We start from the raw sequence: 19,871 nt of genomic DNA, 5'->3' as shown, positions 1-19,871 counted from the left end.
CAATCATTATTCATGTAAATTGAGTTTGTGTCTTTGTACGCCCAGTTTGTGAACAGAACTCCCACCCACCTGATGAAGGAACAGCCTGTTCCGAAAGCTAGTGGCGTTTGCTACAAATAAACCTGTTGGACTTTAAGAAGTCTCACAACGCCAGGTTACTGTGTTTACCCTAGTCCAACGCTGGCATCTCCACGTCAATGCACCTTGCACAGCAAGCTGGAAGAGTTTACCTTTTTTTGTAATTGTTTTTCTGCTTCATTCATTGTGTAGTTATTCCGGGATTTGTAATAAAAACAATACGGTTTGCAACTTTAAACCCTGCTTCCCCACCCCCCAACCCCGAGTCAAACATAAACCTTTCACACGGTGTGGATTGTAATAAAATTCTTAGCATAGGTTCCGAATAAGTTAAAATAAACCAAAAACAAATCAGTCATCAGCCACACTCATGAATGGTGCTTCCAAATTGTGGCCAGCCAGCCACATGCCACACTCCATGGCCACGTACATGGTCTTGGAGATCGTGAATGCTCTAAGCTTCTATTCCTTATGTGTCCTGTTTAAACTGTGTGGTTCAGTAGGTCTGGAAAGAGCTATAGATATATCAAACTGTCAGATGGATAAGAGAAAGGATTGAGGCAGCAAGTAACAAGGCTTTGGAATCTCAGGGAATGGGCTGCGATTGTGATTTTAGGTCCCAGATGTTTGACTGAGGCCTGTACAGGAGTGGCGATGGTGACCAGCCAAAGTCCAAAGGTCACTCGTTATCCTTTGGCTGTTGGCAGTCAGAGGAATGCACAAGGTGACAGCTGATCTTTAAGCAAATATGAAGCCGTCAGTTCTTGCACATTGTGAGCTCAAAGATCAAATGAATTAGCAGCCAAAAAGCTGCAATTAGATTTGCTTTGAATCGAGATTAACCTTCTGGGAATCCTCAAATTAGTTGAATTAAACACATACGCCATCCTCCAGTGCGCTGTTAGTCTGCAAATCTATCTGTAGCCCCGAGCTGCGAACTTTCCTTTCTGTTCAGGCGTATTTACTGATACACAATTACCATGATTAGAATACAAACAAAGGCAGAGGGGACATCATTCTGAACTGTATACCTTCAGAGAAAACCAGAAACAATTGTAATGATGAAAGTTGACACACTCTAGAAGATATGATGCTAGTTACATTTTTACTAACAGCACACTTTTCCCAAGTTTAGCCATCCCACAGCTGTGTGCAACAATCAGTATTGTGGACAGCACAGTTTGAAATTTTAGTTAATGCACGCAGGCTGCAGTTAACAATGAATAGAATTATATCATTGGCACAATTTATAGTTTTCACATTATTTGCTATCAAGGTCTTCAAAGCGTTTGCAATAAAATTAAAATATTATAGGTAGTCACTGTTACCTTAAGTGCCCCTGCTTAATTTTCAACTCCACATTCACTTTTCAATGCTGTTTAGGTTCACTTGATGAAGCATTTTCTTTACAGAGGGGCTGCGAGTGGCCCATCGAGCTGTTACTCCAGATCCCTAGCACCAGGTGGCAGCAATGTCCACTGAATGGAGGGCAGCCTCCCAGTCCCTGCGCTGATTGTAATAAACCTGCCCTGGTGAAATCAACTAACTGGTGCGTCTGCTTTTTAAATATTGATGCAGACGCTGCAGGTTATTTATTTCACATAAAAAAAATCTAAGATGGGAAATGAAACAACTGAAAGGGAGCATTGAAAGAATTGCTCCTCCAATTGAGTGCTGAGATTATGTTTATCAGTTTAAAAATTCAGTCCACTGAAGAGTGGATTTTAAAGAGGGGAAAGAGTGTGATCTGTTCTTGGCTCTGTAGGGAAGCGCCTCACCTCTCTGCACACAGTTGGGACTCTTAAAAACTGATGCAATGGCATGCCAAGCTGGCTGTTTTAAAATTTAATAATTCTAATTGTAAGATGCACATAAATCTCACCTCATTTATCAAATATCTCACTAATTATTGAACTAACCACATCACTTTTTACTTTGATGATTACCCTTCCTCGTAGCTGGTGATTTGGTAGTTGTTTCGATGACCCAACAAGTAAAACGAACTCAAATTAACTGAGGGACAAATTAAGAGGGGCAGCCCCCCCCCCCAATCAAAAAGGACGGGGGGGGGGGGGAAACGGCCCGAACAGAAACCAAAGTCCAAAGGAAACTTAAAACGTTAAATCAAAATGTGATTGTAAGGGTCTATAACACACACCAGCCCCTGCGGTGCCCAACGGGCGCAGAAGGTGTCAACTGCGCCCACAGACATCGCATGCTCCCTCTCCAGGGACACCTGGCCACGAACATAGCCGCGGTAGAGGGGCAGACAGTCAGGATGGACGCACCACCCCCGCCCCCCCGCACTGATTGCCCGCTGCCTGGACCTATTGATGGCGCATCTCGCCAGGCCCAGGAGCAGGTTCACGAGGAGGTTGGTGTCCTGATACGCCCCTCTCTGCACCAGGTGCCCGTAGATCAGGAGCGTGGGACTGAAGTGCCCACAAAACACCAGTAAAAGGTGTTTGAGAAAACCAAAAAGGGGTGTGTAACCTATAACACAGAACATTGACATGGTCATAGCTGGTGATTTGGTAAGTCTTTTTTGCACTAACACATTGCATTATCCAATTAACCCAAGTCAGAGATGTAACTAATACAGCGGTTTACAGGCTGAAAATCTGAATTTAGCAGCCACTGAGCAAGGAGGAGTGGACTGTATTATTTAAATTACATCAGTCACACTCATCCAGAATGTGCAGATATACCAACATTGTACCAATATCTCACAAGGGATACATTCACTCTGCAACCGTGGGTCCACTTGAGTTAGTTATAATGTTACTGGAGCCTGGATCCAGAGTTATCTCAGCTGGCAGCAGAGTGAAGCAAAGTGTGAGTCCCTGAAAGAAAGCAAAATCTCATTCAACTTGACTCCAGAGTGAGGCCACGTGTCAACTTAAGATTTTCAGAATGCAATTTATTATTTAGATCATGCCTGGAATACAGTGAAAAATTTGGACCCCTTATCTGGCAGCCCAGAGAAGGCTGATGCTAGTTATGCAGGGGGCCTTTCTTGTGAGTAGTTTGGGCCTGTACTCATTGGAGTTTAGATGAATGTGAGGTGGTCTTATTGAGAATCAATAAGGTCAATGCTGAGAGATTGTTTCCTCTTGAGGAAGAGTCTTGTACTGGACAGCATGATCTCAGAGTAAGGGGTCACCAACTGAAGACAGTGATAAGGAGGAATTTCTCTCTGAGGGTATTGTGATACAATGAAAAGTATTATTTCTTCCATGCTATACAGACAAAACATATTGTTCATAGAGAAGGAAAGGAGAGGGTGCAGAATGTAATGTTACAGTCATAGCTAGGGTGTAGCAAAAGATCAGCTTAACATTTGATTTAATTTTGTCACGTGTACTGGGATACAGTGAAAAATGTTGTTTCTTGTGTGCTACACAGACAAAACATACTGTTCATAGAGAAGGAAATGAGATTGTAACACTACATTCTGCACTATCTTAACTAGGGTGTAGAATAAAATCAGCTTAATATATAGTAGGTCCATTCAAAAGCCTGAGCAGCAGCAGGGAAGAAGCTGTTCTTGAGTTGGTTGGTACGTGTCCTCTCCAGCCCGTTAATCCACATTGAACTCTTACTCAAACTGCGTCTTCATGTTGTGAATATGATCACTCAAAGCTGCGTTTTCTGCCAGTTTTGGAGTTGATTCCACTTCATTTAATGTCAGGGATAGATCGCCAGGTGAATTCTTTGCTTCACAGTCAGAAAGTGTGGGTTCAAATTCCACTTGAAACTTGAGCACCATAATCTAAGTTGCAGAACAGAACTGAGGGAAGTTTGTTGAATGTGCTCTCTTCCAGATGAAAAATTACACTGAAACCCTCAGAGAGAGAGAGAGAGAGAGAATGCTGGAAAATCTCAGCAGGTCTGGCAGCATCTGTAAGGAGAGAAAAGAGCTGCTGTTTCGAATCTAGATAACCCTTTGACAGGACGCAATGACCTAGTGCTATTATCACTAGACTATTAATCCAGAAACTTGCCATGCCTCTAAACAGTCAGTGCCTTTGACAACGCCAAGGCATCACTTTACAGCAAATGCAGTTGTCTGGAAATAGTCGCTGTTGTAGGAACAGTAACCAGCCAATTCCCACACACAGCTCTCTCAAACTGTCAATGAGCTGATTATCTCTGTTTTAGGAGATGGCCCAGGAAAATCTCACTGCTCTTTTGGAATTGGCCATGGGATGTTTCCCAGTGCACTGAGTACTTTTTATTCACCCATGGGACATGGGTGTCACTGGCTGGCCAGCATTTATTGCCCGTCCCTAGTTGAGAGTCAACCACATTGCTGTAGTTCTAGAGTCACATGTAGGCCAGGCCAGGTAAGGATGGCAGATTTCCTTCCCTAAAGGACATTAGTGAATCAGATGGGTTTTTCTGACAATTGACAATGGTTTCACAGTCACCAGTAGATTCTTAATTCTAGAGTTTTTGTTATCAAATTGAAATTCTACCATCTGCCGTGGCGGGATTCGAACCCGGGTCCCTAGAACGTTAGCTGAGTTTCTGGATTAATAGTCTAGCGACAGCCTGCTGCTGATTGCCAATTGGAGGAAGTAATGGCCCAGTGTAACTGTGGTCTGAACCCAGAGTCAGGGATTGGCTGAGGCACTGTATAAAACCATAATCCAAACCTCCCTCACCAATGGAATAAACCAGGATTCCCAACATCTTCATTACACGTGGGAATCGTAAGACTCTTCTCAAAACATAGTTGAAGTTTTATCATCTCATTGCTCAAGGTTTTTATGGGCAGTTACTGCTCCCAGTACATCACATGAATTATCTGTCAACTCTCTCCAGATGTATTGACAACTGGTTTAAGAATCTCTTGATTGAAATGAAAGGAAACCCATGAGGCTGATTTTGAAAGTTTTATTTCTTTGGCCAGAGAGATGAGTATGCCTGATAATCCAGTGGAACGCATCAATGTTTTTACAAATTTGCTCTGAATCACTTTACAAAAAGTTGGTTGGGTTTTACCTCAATGTGGCCCCCTTGCTTTCCAAGACCTGAAAACAGTCAAACTGGTTCAGTTTCTGGCGGACGGGATTTGTTCTCTTTATGAGTAGCGTGCATTTATATATCGTCCACAGCATTCAGCTTTGTATATTTGTCTGTTTATCGAGACCACGTTAACATCCTTGCGAGCTTCCATCGGCTGAGCTTGTGTCGAATCTTGGGGATCAGATGAAACTGTCTGTTCCAGCATCCAAACCCTGTTCCTGTGGAACCAACTCCGATGGACGGGTCATTGCGTCCGGATGCCTGGGAACCGCCTCCCTCGCCGGGGTCCCTTCTCCCAGCTCTCCATTGCCCAGCGCTCTCAGGGCAGCCAAAGGTAAAAGGTCCAAGGAAAAGCTTAAGGCTGCCCTGAAGCACGGAGGCATCAACACCACTGACTGAGAGGAGGGGGCTGTGGCCCACTCAACATGGCTCCCCCGGTCCATCAAGGCTGCTTCGAGACTCAGCGGCTCAGCACCGCGGAGGCAAAGGGAGGAGAGGGAAGCCAATCCGGGCCTGTGAGTTCCACTCCCTGCGGGAGGACTCGTGGATCCAGAATTGGGCTCCACAATCACCTGAAAACTTACTAAGTCTGACACATGTCAACCTCAATTTAAGGGACTGCTCTTGTTATTGTTGGTGTATTTCCCATATCATTCCTGTTGGTGTATTTCCCATCATAGAAACCCTACAGAGCAGAAGGGAGCCATTTGGCCCATCGAGTCTGCACCTACCACAATCCCACCCAGGCCCTATCCTCCCATCCCTACATATTTACCCGTTAATCCCTCTATCGTATGCATCTCAGGACACTAAGGGGCAATGTTAGCATAGCCAATCAACCTAACCTGCACATCTTTGGATTTTGGGAGGAAACCGGAGCACCCGAAGGAAACCCACACAGACATGGGGAGAATGTGCAAACTCCACACAGACAGTGACCCGAGCCGAGAATCGAACCCGAGTCCCTGGGGCTGTGAAGCAGCAGTGCTAACCACTGTGCTACCGTGCCGCCCATACCATATGTGTTGATATATTTCCCATATGACATGTTTGTTCAAACATTTTGGGGCCAGCAGTGTGAAATAAGCTCAAAGCAGTAATTCTACAATTCACCAGTTTTAATTTGATGTTGACAAGATTTTTAATTTCAAACAAAACAGAAGCGATGGTGAGACTGGCGAACAATCTCCGAAAGGAACTTGAACTATTGTCATGTGAACTTCAGTGGGCAGAGGAGATGCAGTGAAATTTCAGCTGCCAATCCAGTTGTGTGCCCATTTCGCACAGTTGGCTTTGACCAGTTTCACTTCCTCTATCTCAGCAGTTTATCCTAAACAAGATCATTCAAAACACAAAGTTGATTTGCCAAAATATGACAGCAAAAATGTCAAAAGTGACAAAATTAAAGAAAAATGTTCTAGTCGCTGCATGTACTTATTTACACAAAAGCAGCAATGCTGTCACTCAAAACAATACCTATCCTTCAGGGTGGCACAGTGATTAGCACTTCTACCTCACAGCACCAGGGACCCGGGTTCAATTCCAGCCTTGGGAGTTTGCACCTTCTCCCCATGTCTGCATGGGTTTCCTCCGAGTGCTCCAGCTTCCTCGACAGTCCAAAGATGAGCTGGTTAAGTGGATTGGCCATGTTAAATTACCCAAAGATGTATAGGTTAGGGGGAATTAGTGAGATAAATAGATGGAGTTACTGGGATAGGGTGGGATGCTCTTGGAATGTTGGTGTTGATTTGAAGACCCAATGGCCTCCTCCTGCACTGTAGGGATTCTATAATTCTTTGGCTTTTATAAATTAAGCATAATTGTATGATCCACAATCAAATATCTTGCAGATTGTTAAGCAATTTGAGAACACAGTGTGTAATCAGTTACTGGTTTGACTCTTAATGGTCTTGATGACCATTATCGCCTCATTAAACTAAATGATAAGATTAGAGCTTGCTTGTCCACTCAATATCACCACAATTACGTCAATACGCTTTCATACAAGATGACGGGAATAAAATGTGGAACGTTTGTGGCAGTGTCATTTCAAAGGCTAATGTTAATGCAGCATGTCCTTGAATGGTTGATTCAGTTCACTGCTCCCTTACCCAGGAGACAGTCCATTACTGTTGTCCTCCACAGTTCACACCACAGGATACAACACACTACCTTCTGAGCGTTGCATCAGGTTTAATCCAGATTTCCGTAAAACATGAAGTGAATAAGATCCTTAAAGCAACCTAATATAGCCCATTACTCATGCCAGGGATCTCCCAGGTCCAGAGATCTCTCTCATTTCACATCCCAAACTTGAACCCTCCTGTAAAGAATGCGATTGTTAGGTTTACAAAATCCCGTGTTAGAAATGATATTCTTACAAGGAAACTTCAGGTCTGTTTGATGACTGTGGGCTGGAAAAACAAAAGATTAAAGAGAGCTGTGAGAATGAAGCGAAATTAACCAGCAGTGTGTTATTAAAGTCATTATTGTATTGTATTACTTACTAACCCAAATCATCCTGAATTAGGTCTGGGCCATCGGTGCCACGGTATACTGGAGATCTGCAGGGCTATTGTGCAATGAAGCAGCCTCACTTTAAACAGCAATTGTAATTTGTGTGACCTCTTACCTTTTTGTTTTTTCAGGCTGGGAATCGATGCAGGAGGTGGCACACATTCCAAGAAAAGGCAAATTAAATGTACTTGTTACTGGCTGTAGTTATACTGCAGCTGGCAATGAGGAGTTGGCATGAGACCTGCTTTTGAATATGCCCTTATTTAGATCCCCACAGTCACAAACAGGACAATGCTATCCCAAACGTCTTGGGTCAGTTTAATAAGAATTATATTGGTTCCAATCGGGACAGAAGACATATCTTTGCCCTGTGTTTTCTTATCGTGTTCTGCTTCTTAATAAATAATACATTAAATAAGGTGCGTGAGGAAGTTTTCAAGATGTGCCAGGCAAGTTTCTTTTTTACAGAGAATGACTTCTACACGCTGCCTGGGAAGGGGGTGGGGGCAGGTACAATAGTGGCATTTAAGGGACAACTGGACGAGTACATGAATAGGATGGGAATGGAGGAATATGGACTCTGTAAGTACATACGCTTTTAGTTGAAGCAGGCAGCATGATTGGTGCAGGCTTGGAGGGCTGAAGGGCTTGTTCCTGTGCTGTACTTTTCTTTGATCTGCAACTGTCTGCAGATTTATTATTTGCCCAAGGTACTAGAACCACAGAATCCCTACAGTGCAGAAGGCAGCCATTCGGATCCTGCACAAACAATAGCCCCATCCAGGCCCTAAACCCCACATATTTACCCTGCTTAACCCTCTGACAGTAAGGGACAATTTATCATAGCCAATCCACCTAACCCGTGCAACATACGTAGATGAAGCAATTTATTTTACGTGAGGTTGTGAAATCTCTGTTACACCTTTTACTTTGAAACCATTATTCCAGCCTTTGCCTTTCCTTCCATGACACCTTTTGTCATTTAATTTCCCTCGCCCTCTCCTTTCTCCCAGACCCCCTGCTATTTTTCCTCCATTCCCCTTTCCAATGGCATAAAACCCATCACTTTTCGACCTCCCTTCAATTCTGAAGGGTCAGCGATGACTCGGAATGTTGACTCTGTTTCTCCCTCCGTGGATGCTGCCAGACCTGCTGAGTATTTCCGGTACGTTGTTTCCATTTCAGATTTCCAGCATCCGCAGTATTTTGCTTTGATTATTATATGAAGTCATTGCCATCATTTACATATTTGAATACTAATATCTTTCGGTATTTAAATTTTTATTGTCCAGCTAATCCTCAGCTGATGTGGAGATGCCGGCGTTGAACTAGGGTAAGAAGTCTCACAACAACAGGTTAAAGTCCAACAGGTTGATTTGGCGACACGAGTTTGCGGAGTGCTGCCCCTTCATCAGGTGAGTGAAGGCTTGGGTTCACACACGGGGCATATACAGCCACAGACTCGGTTACAAGATAATGGAATGGCTTGGAAGATGAGTCCTAACAGGTAATCAAGTCTCTACAGGTGCAGACAATGCGAGTGGAAAGAGGATTACTCAGGTTAAAGAGGTGTGAATTGCCTCAAGACAGTACAGTTAGTGAGATTTTGCAAGTCCAGGTAAATTGTGGGGATTACAGGTAGTGTGACACGAACCCAAGATCCCAGTTCAGGCCGTCCTCATGCATGCGGAACTTGGCTATCAGTCTCTGGTTGGTGATTCTGCTTTGTTGTGTGAATTGAAGGCCATCTTGGAGAACGCTTACCCAAAGATCAGAGGCTGAATGCCCATGACTGCTGAAGTGTTCCCCGACAGGAAGGGAACACTCCTGCCTGGTGATTGTCGAGTGGTGCCCATTCATCTCTTGTCATAGCATCTGCATGGTCTCCCCAATGTACCATGCCTTACCAACCTGGGCGGGGATAACTTATAACTGAATTAACCTGCATTTTCTTCCCAAAGACTCGAAGCATGGGCTGAAGATGTATTTTCATTTCGATATATATATATATATTACTTTCACTAGAACTAGCACACAGCTTGGATTAACTAATTGTATAGAAACTCTACATTGTTAAATATGGTACAACTAAGAGTTATGTTTGATATAATATAAAATTGCATCAGATTGGTTATTACTAATGTACATCATCTCATATCCAGGTAGTAATAATCTTGAATTGGTAAATATGTCATCAATAATGATTCTGGCTTTCTGATAATCATGCAACTATTAATGGATGACATCACTGGAGGCAGATTTCAATTATGGGCAAGTAGGTTTATTTTCGAGACACACTCAAAACAGCCAATGATCACAGATATTTTTGTAACCATGAAAACACTTGTGGAAAAGTTTGCATTCTTGCCCACCCAATCGCACCTGGTTCCACAGGAGAACGAGTGATGTTGCCTAAGAAAACTTAAATTAAGCAAGTATATATGTGGAGAAGAGAGCATCTGGAATTAATGCACGTCCATAAAGTAAGCAACATTTAAAAACTGTTCTCTGGATGTGTTGGCATCACCTGATGGGGGGGCATTTGTCAACAGTTGGCATGTTGACTACCATTAGACGGGACTTGGAGTCAATCAGAGTCAGGTATGGATTAGAATGTGGCGGAGGGGAAATTCCCTTCTCCAAAGTACATGAATGAACCATCTTGTGTGAAAATGGCAACTTTTTCCGCCATAGCTTCTGATCCCTGCTCACAGCCGACGAGATTTATTAAGTTCGGTTTGATCTGGGTCACTATCATAACCTCCTCAATGGTGGCCCTTTACTGATGGTGACAGTACTATCCATTCTCATAGCGTTTCGATGAGCTGTTGTATGGGCGTCTCTCTCTCACTCACACACACACACACACACACACACACACACACACACACACACACACACACACACAAAAACAAGAACATATAGAATTCAGTCTCATCAGCAAGATATCGCCAGTTACCTCGGAAATTCCAAGTTGCTCAGTCTGTGCAGTAACTCGTGAGGATTTATTGTACAATATATAAAGCCAATGAAAATGAATCTCTTCTCTAACAGCTTCTAAAACCTGGCTTCGTAACACTTTCAAATCCTCGATCAAAATGACGCACCAGGGAGACCGAGCTTTAATAGGTAAGTGCCTTTCTTTTTTTTCTACAAATGTTGAATTAAGTCAAAAGCGAAGGTTGTTTGCACGTTTTTCTGAGTTATGGGTTTTATGTATTAATTTTGGAAATGGCTCTCTGATGTCAGCGCCCAGGAAGTATATCCCACCCAGAAAGTTCCTCCCCTGGTTTGATCTCTGAACTGAGTGGAGGCAGCTGATTTTGGCTGGGCTCCAGGGTCAAGGAGGGTTAGGTCAGCCGGGCCAGCCCTCACTGAGGACCACCTGAGAGCGGGCGCACACCCCCCCCCGATATCGGTGATGGTGGGGTCAGGCTTGGTCACGACACCTCACACACACACACAGTCAGGGCACATGCTTGAAGGACCCACCACAGGACGCAGTGTGCAATACCTGGGGAGACACTCTGACCAGATATAAAATCCTTTACACGAGGACAGTCAGTGAGGGTCAAGATTCAATTCAGGTCAAGAAAGTGAAGATTTAAGCATTAAATTGCACTGCCAGTGACCGTGAGGACACAACCTCTGTTCACCGGTGCTGCAATAAAGAGAGAAATCTCTATGAAGGTGAGAGAAGATTTAACAACAGTTATGCAATTAAAATGACTTCATATTTTTGTACATCATAACTTTAAGATTAGAATTTGGACACATTATAGTTCATGCTATCTACACAGTGTGGATTGACTTTCTGTTGGCTGGTTTTATGGATCAAAGTTAACAGTAAATCCAGTAATACACAACACCTTTCTCCTCCTCACTTTTATCAGTCGCCAATAAATGTAGCAGTAAAACTTGGCCGCGAACAAGAAACCCTTTGTTACTATCTCGACAGAGTGTTGACTGGCGTGTTGTTTGAAGTTTTTTTTTGGAGCACTATGGGCCTGCTGCTATAAACACAGGTGGAGTTCTGCTTTTGTCTTCCTTCTTCCAAAAAAAAAGGAGGAAATGGATTTACGGTGGCGGCAAAGTCATCATTCTCCATCCTGTCTTTCGTCCTTAAGAGCCCAGCCAACAAGCAGTGTGCAAAATCTGTAGGCCAGGCAAATTGGCCACAGGAACCAAAATCAGCAGCGGAACATTCGAACCCAGCACATCTTCCAGAGATCTCTCCAAATCTAAAGATAACAGAGAGTGTTAGCATGATACACATTTAATCACATACGTGTTCATCAGTCATTACTTGAATTACGTGCCCTGTTCTAAAAATACATAATGCAAAATGATGCACACATTCAAGAAAATTACACTTTCTAAAAACACTACTTCCCATCTTTATATTCATGCATGGAGAGAAAGGACTTAATAGAACACAAAAGCTCTTTGTCGCAGCTGCTTTTTCAAAAAAAAAATCTATATTGGCTGGAAAGCTGTTCTGTACTTTGTTTACAGCAGGTGGCAAGCTGGATTTCACAAACCTCACATCAAACATCTGAAAGTACCCAAGGACTACCCCTCAGAGTATAAATTCCATACATGGCTTGTGCTGTGAAGAGGGGTCCCATCGGGGATTGGATTCCTGGTACTGGGGTAAGACATGTTGTCCCTAAAGATGTGCCCTATGGTCAGTGGAGCACTTAACCCATTGACCAGGCCAAATAATTATTCAGGAGTTATTGATGTCTCTTGGTCCCGAGCAGATTGTGGAATATTCACATCTCCTCACTGTCAAAGCATATGGCCACTAATTGGATGCATTAGGAAGACAGTAGTTTTGGCTTCATTGATGCTAAGCTAAAGACCTACGGTGAATGACCCAAGACTGATTGTTTTTAATGCTTGATGTGCTTTCTGCTGAGCGATCATTAATTAGTTCCTCCTTTTTTTTCTGAAAAGTTTGATTAAAAGCATCTACAACCGACGCTTTTTGAGAGGAATGTGAGAGCACTAAAACAATAAACACTGACCAGGGTGCAATATGATTACATATACAATGCATAATTCTTTGAACAGTGAGATTTAAATGCAGAGAAATGATGGAGGTTGCTGTATTTGCAATGCAAAAACTGTCCTGTAAACAGAGCTAGGAGAACACGGTTTTAATATTAATTCTCCCGCACTCTTGGGACGATCTGATCTTTTATAATGTATGAATCATAAGAACCCATTGTTATTAAATCGAGGTATAAATTGTTCAATATGGATGGCTAAAGGGATGCTTATATACCACCATACAATGTCTTAATTTTTATTTGATACAAAAATTTAGAAAAGTTCTGCTGAAATTATGAAAAATTATAAATTTGTGGCCATCTTTATAAAGTACCAAAGCATGATGATTATTAGAGAGCAACTAGAAGTATGTTAATATCAAATATCACTTTTCTACTACAATAGTACACAACCAAAAATCTAAACGGATTCTGACTAGGGTTTTAATGACTTGAATTTTTGTATCTACTACCACCAGCAAGTTTGTTGCTCACTTTTGGTAAATAGTGCAATATTCAAATTCAGTTTAAGCGCAAACTGGTTTGATGCTGAGTTTGGCAGAAGGAACCCAGTTCTTAAGGAGACGAAAAGGCTCTTGCCAATAATTTGGGGATGGTCTTTAATTCGAAATACTGTCACTCTGACTAAAAGTGACCATGTGAACTGCAGCGAGCATGGCTCTTAATGTGGATAAGGAGTCCAGAGGTGAGAAAATGTGAAGTTCAGAGTGTCATCATGATTCAGGTTAGATCCCGAATCCCAGAAAACCTTGCTGGAATTACCCAGTGACGAAAGCTGAGGCTCGGATCCATGGGGACTTCCATCACCATCATGAAGTGAAGTTTCATCAGACTTGCGGGGGCCAGTGGGGGGGTCACACGACTTATCGGAGAGCCCCTTGTGCATGTGCACTTGAGCGAGACAAGTTTGGTCTATTAACACTGACAATCCCAAAGAGCAAATATAGAGCAAAAAAACTTCAGCTGAAGAATAACCTAAGGCTGGTGATATCTGAAGTAATTGGATTATATCAGTCTGTTACACTGTTTAAAAAAAAAGAGGCTCATCTTTCGCATTAGGTGACTGTTTCTTCTCTTGTTCGTTCCTGCACAGCTGGTATTAATGTATATTAGGTAAGATGATACTGCGTGGAAGCGTTCATTTTGTTGTTCAGTCTACTACTGGCCAGAGGGCACATTTGGAATTTTGCCTTCTACTGTGGATTTGTGGCCAATTAATTAACTAAAACTAGCAGAATAATACAAATCTTTTGGGGGCTGAATGCTTAAATTATTAAACTTTTAATTATGCACTTGTCTCCATGGGGTATTTAAAAAATATATTATAAATGTAATTAAATTTTCCTTCTTGGCAGCTATGATTTATGCAGGTTATTCTAAAAGGTCATTTTTTTGTTTTTATTCCATAATGGTTTATAATATATTATTACTTATGCCAGCGTTCATATGTTATAATGATGGGCCCAGACACTTATCAAATGGATGCATAATGGCATCTTGTTGGCTCCTTACTGAATAGAACAATTCTTCTATGGTTAGACAAGATTAAAACATGGAAATAAAAGTGTCAGAGGCCAAGCATGGATAAAGACTGGCAGCACGATGGCACAGTGGTTAGCACTGCTGCCTCACAGTGCCAGGGACCCAAGTTCGACTCCCAACTTGGGTTACTCTCTGTGTGGACACTGCACATTCTCCCAGTGTCAGCTTGGGTTCCCTCCAGGTGCTCTGTTTTCCTCCCACAGTCCAGATGGTTAGATGCATTGGCCATGCTAAATTCTCCCTCAGTGTACCCAAACAGGCGCCAGAGTGTGGTGACTAGGGGGTTTTCACAGTAACTTCATTGCAGTGTTAATATAAGCCTACTTGTGACACTAATAAATAAACTTAAACTTTAACTTGAAAGTTGAAGTGCTCGCAAAGAATGGGGGAGGTAATGGCCTAGATGGCTTATTAGCGCTAGATGATTAATCCAGAAACTCAGCTAATGTTCTGAGGACCTGGGTTCGAATCCCGCCACGACAAGTGGTGGAATTTGAATTCAATAAAAAATATCTGAAATTAAGAATCTACTGATAACCATGAAACCATTGTCTATTGTCGGAAAAACCCATCTGGTTCACTAATGTCGACTGGGGAAGGAAATCTACTGTCCTTACCTGGTCTGGCCTACATGTGACTCCAGAGCCACTGCAATGTGGTTGACTCTCAACTGCCCTCAGGCAACTAGGGATGGGCAGTAAATGTTCGCCAGCCAGCGACACCCATGCCCCACGAATGAATAAAGTGAGTGAAAAATGCGCCGATTCTGTCATTATTGAGGCTGAAAAAGTTCCAGTCATTTGGTAATGTCAGCTTCATACACGGACCATGAAGAAAATGCAGGATTTTTTCCCTCACGGAAGTTAAATAATCAACATATTCAACTAACCTATATCCGGGGCTTGGAAATCACAATCTGTGGTTGTCCCCTCACAGTTCAGCAGTGTAAAACTGATCTTATTGTGCACGGACTCACAAGGCAAACAGCAATAGGCATGTAGCCTTACTGTCGAGCCCCTGAATCAACTTTAATTACTGTCTGCCGAAAGTTTACTTTTGAAACTCCCAATGTAGCAAATTCAGATGATGAAAGGCCACAAATGACTTCATTCCGAGCGGGTGCCAAGGGAGAAATAAGCAGCATATGTCTGAACTTTGTGCTATGGCAGGCCGCATGAGTTTTAATCTGATTTGACTGAATTTCAGCACTGAATAACTGATTTTTGGCAGCTAGGAGATGGACAAATGAAAACAGACACTGCTTACACATGTTTAGAAGCTTGAAACAACAACGAAACTGCACATCACAGAATGTATGGTTTGATCCAGTAAGTGAAACGAGATGCGCTTTCTATAAACTTCCACCGTCAATTAATCCCTCTCAGGCCCAACAAACATCAAATTTGACAGGCCACACATGACTGAAGCCAGAATTTTCCGGTCTCTCATGCCCCGTCACCACTGCCAACAAGAAGGCAGAATTTGGCACTCAGCCAAAACTTCATCCACTGCAGCGGGACTGGAGAATCCCAGCTGCGGGTGAGGATGGAGAATTCCAGCCTGCATTCATTCTGGATTCTGTTACCCCAAATAACAACTCGCATGCTTAGCACCCGGACAAGGAAACTTTTTTGTTCAACTGGAGATGAAGTTCAATTTTCTTTTTAATTTCCATTCGGTCAAATCCCATCTTCTTCCCTCAGTTAATAAAGCAATCATGGGTCCACACAACATTGACAAAATTCTGCAAGCTTCTAGTGTAAACATAATAGCCTCAATTTCTTGCATGCTTCAATGTGACACGGGCCACCCACACATGAAGAATAGTCGCTTGATAGTACAGAACTTTACTCTTGTTGTAAAAAGAGACATGCTGTCAAAGCTTTTCACCTTGCACTCATCAGGTCAGGCTAATTTCAAAGACAGCAACAAATTACACTGCCAGGAAAAGTGCTGAATTGCCAAGATCAGGCCTAACAATGCCTGGGACAAAACTGGACTCAGCACTCCCAAATATGGATGATCATCAACTTCCTCCTCCAAATATGAACCACGGTGATGCGGTCTACAGATTTGGAGCTTACCACTTTTAGCTGCCTTTTACTTCTTCACCATCTTAAATCTCTTTCAAAATCACAACTGTAGCAAAGAGTTCACGTTGAAGGCCACTATCAGACTTTCACTGAAATTGAAAGGTATTGGGTGCCTAGCACAATTGCTAAAACTTTAATAGGTTGATGGCCAGTTATTGCTTGGTTTAGAAGGAAAAAAAGCGAAATTGGAATTTGCGTGGCACTTTGTCACATCCTCAGGATGTTCCAAAGTAATCTATTTCCACTGAGTTACTTTCAAAGTGAAGTTATTGTTCTGTAGACAAATGCAGCAACCAAAGTCTATGTAAAATCCAGCCACAGCCAATGAGATGAAAAACCTATTTGCTTTTGTACTGATTCAGTGAGAAATAAAGGAAAAAGAAGCAGAGAGAACCCCACCCCTTACTTTTGAATAGTACCAAGGGATTCATCGTGGTATTGTTTAAACCTGAAAGATGCCACCTCAGTCAGTGGAGCACTGAAATATCAGCTGATATTAAGGGCTGGATTTTCTGGCCACGCTGTCCCTGAAACCAGAAAATCCCACCCAAGATCAACGGACCTTTCCATGGTTCACCCCTCGCCCGCTCCGATTCCCATGAGGACGGACTGGCAAAATTCACCCCAATGTGCTTAGAGGAAAGAGTGGGGCCAGAACTCATCACATTCTGACTTAAACTCAAGAAGACTTACTGTCACTGCAACACCAGCATTAAATATTCTATACTTTAATGACAAACATTAAAACTTCCTTGGCTCAACATCAATTTCAACTACTCTTATTACTGCTAACAAAATGGGTGGTACGGTGGCACAGTGGTTAGCACTGCTGCCTCACAGCACCAGGGACCCAGGTTCGATTCTGGCCTCTGGTCACTGTCCGTGCGGAGTCTGCGCGTTCTCTCCGTGTCTGCATGGGTTTCCTCCGGGTGCTCTGGTTTTGTCCCACAGTCCAAAGATGTGCGGGTTAGGTTGATTGGCCATGCTAAATTGCCCCTTAGTGTTGTGGGGGGGGGGGGCTAGCAGGGTAAGTATGTGGGGTTATGGGGATAGGATCTGGGTGGGATTGTTGCCAGCTTGATGGGAGAATTGACCTCCTTCTGCACCGTAGATTCTATCCTTCTATGAAAATGCTGGAAATGGTGTTGCAGTTGGTTTTTACAGTTCTTCTCCATCCATCTTTTGCCTCTTGCCTCATTATCACACCATTATCTTTGTCTTTCAGTCACTCCTGCCTTTCACTGTCACTCGCGTTCTGCCCCCTCGTTCTCCCCCCCTCCTCTCCCTCTTCTTCCTTTGTCTCTCATATTTGCAGGAAAACATCTCCAATTTCTTCCAGTTCTGTGAGACCGTCAACATTAAATGTTAAAATATGCAGATTTCCAGCAACCATTTATATATTTTACTTCTCTCTACAGATTTGTCAATAATTTAGCCAGAATGACTTACGCTGAATTTCAGATTAGCGAATGTAAATCTTCTTGTCGAGGCATTATCCTTACTGTAGTCAGTATCATTCCAGATGTTACTTTTTCCATGACCTGACACTGACATCAAATTCCATCTGCCACTTTTTTCACTGTCCCCGTCTGATTTATCTTCTTGTAGGTTTTTTGATCTTCTCATTAACGACAATTCCTACTTTCGTACCTTCTGCAAATGTTGATTCCATTCCTTCTGGGCCGATATCTAAATCTTCGAAGTACAGAGTGAATAGAAGTAGGGAACTCTTCGAGACACCACAACCCACTTCCAACCATCCTCAACCCTTACCTGGTGTTTTCCTGCCTTAACAAATTTTTAGTTCAGTTTGCTACCCCCCAATTATTTCCTTAATTTTCCCACGTGCTACTTTATCAAAGGTTTCCCGAAAATCCATGCACATTACATCCAGTGCATTCCCCCAACAATCCAATCTATCCATTACTTCTTCAAAGAATTCTACAAGGTTTGTCAAGCATGATTGTCCCTTTTGGCATTTCTTTTTAATCAGGATAAATGCCAATTTTGTTGTTCAATAAAGACCCTAAAATGTTCCCTGCTGTAGATGTTGAGCTGGCCTTTATTGACCCTGGATTAGCCTCCAGTTTACATGCACAGTCTCAACATGAATTGTCCATAATCATGAGGATTATCTGAAATAAGACCACAAGAAATAGCAGCAGGAGTAGGCCATTCAGCCCTTCAAACCTGCTTTGTCACTCAGTAGGATTATAGATGATCCGACATTCCTCATGTTCACTTTCCTGCCCTTTCCCCGTAACCCTCGATTCCTTTACTGATCAAAAAATCTCAGTCTTAAACATACACACGTTCTGGTTTCTCCCTTCAGCTTAACGAACTTAGCCAGAATATTCCTTTGATCCATTGCAATGTTGCTCTCAGGTTCTTTCTCCTTCTTTCTGACATCCTTTTCTTTAGGAAAGTCATTAGAAATACTCTATACCTCTGTAACCTTGTGATCATTTCCTATGAATCTCCCCTCTGAAGGATTCCACTTCACTTTTATTGACGCATCGGTCAAACTCTTCTTTCTGATGGTTTTTAAATCTTTTTCTTCTTACTCCTTCTCAGTGTTCCTTATCCCATCTTGGCCTCTTTTTCCTTATTTTCTCATCTCTATTGTACAATCATTGCTGTTTTTATGGTCTACTCGTTTAGTTGTTTGAAATGCAATAAACCTTTTCTGTATTTTTGCCATGGCTTTTCTGCAATAAATGTTTCACTGTTGCTTTACAGTCCAGTGTGCCAATTTCTCCTATCACCTTAACCTCAGTTAGCTCACTCTGTGACCTTCCAGAATCCTTCCGAATCCAAATCATTGCTCTAGTTTTTGTATTGATGTTATTTGCTTTGTAATTAGATGGCGAATGGTACGATATTGTGATTACTCCTCCCTTGGCACTCACCCACCTTTCATTCATTTTTCTGATCCACTTCATTATTCGTAACCAGACCCAGCAACACGTCCACTCGCGTCCAACTGGCTTCTTGAGGAAGGAATCTTGAACTCATTTCAAGAATCCTGTTCTCTCACTGTCCCAATTCGCAATAAAGCTCCCAGAGCAATAATTACAGAGCTAACTACAACTTTCCTTCATATTATTCAAAAATCTGTAAAAAACCTTCAAGAAATAAAATGTTCTTTAATAATCTTTGAGCTCCAGTCACATATGTCTCAGCTAATAATGCCTTAACTTATCCAAATCAATTCCTCCTCACAAAGCATGTGTTCCCTCTTTAACTGTACCTTTCCCATCTCATCTTTCTCTCCTGAATATTATATTCTGATGTGCTTACTTTCCATTGCTGTCCAGTTTGCAGTTACATTTTTATATGCTTTTAGTGGATGTTTTGATCCAGTTTTGCTTACTTATCCCCTACCTCTCCGGAGGGGATTGCTATGAGTTTATGAATATGAACTGTAAGCGAACCTTATGCAGTGAAAAGTTACAACGCAGAAGGAGGCCATTCAGCCCATCTTGTCCATGCCAGCTATGTGCAAGACAAAAGTTTGATAATAGATTGAAGTAAC

The 19,871-nt window shown here is 42.4% G+C and overlaps 1 protein-coding gene across 1 annotated transcript in view; it reads right to left on the bottom strand.

Annotated features, from left to right (window-relative positions):
• Window positions 1-11,311: 11,311 nt before the first annotated feature.
• The window catches only part of dph6 (diphthamine biosynthesis 6), a 209,843-nt gene continuing 201,283 nt past the window's right edge, over window positions 11,312-19,871 (bottom strand). The window contains exon 15 of the mRNA XM_080203162.1: window positions 11,312-11,867. Within this exon, the coding sequence (XP_080059288.1) occupies window positions 11,749-11,867 (119 nt within the window). The 3' untranslated portion in view covers window positions 11,312-11,748. The remainder of the gene's footprint in view (window positions 11,868-19,871) is intronic.

The sequence above is a fragment of the Carcharhinus amblyrhynchos genome, chromosome 14 (assembly GCF_965287045.1).
Source record: "Carcharhinus amblyrhynchos chromosome 14, sCarAmb.v2.hapA, whole genome shotgun sequence".
NCBI classification, from domain to species: Eukaryota; Metazoa; Chordata; class Chondrichthyes; order Carcharhiniformes; family Carcharhinidae; genus Carcharhinus; species Carcharhinus amblyrhynchos.
This window is presented reverse-complemented; position numbering and strand designations above follow the sequence as displayed.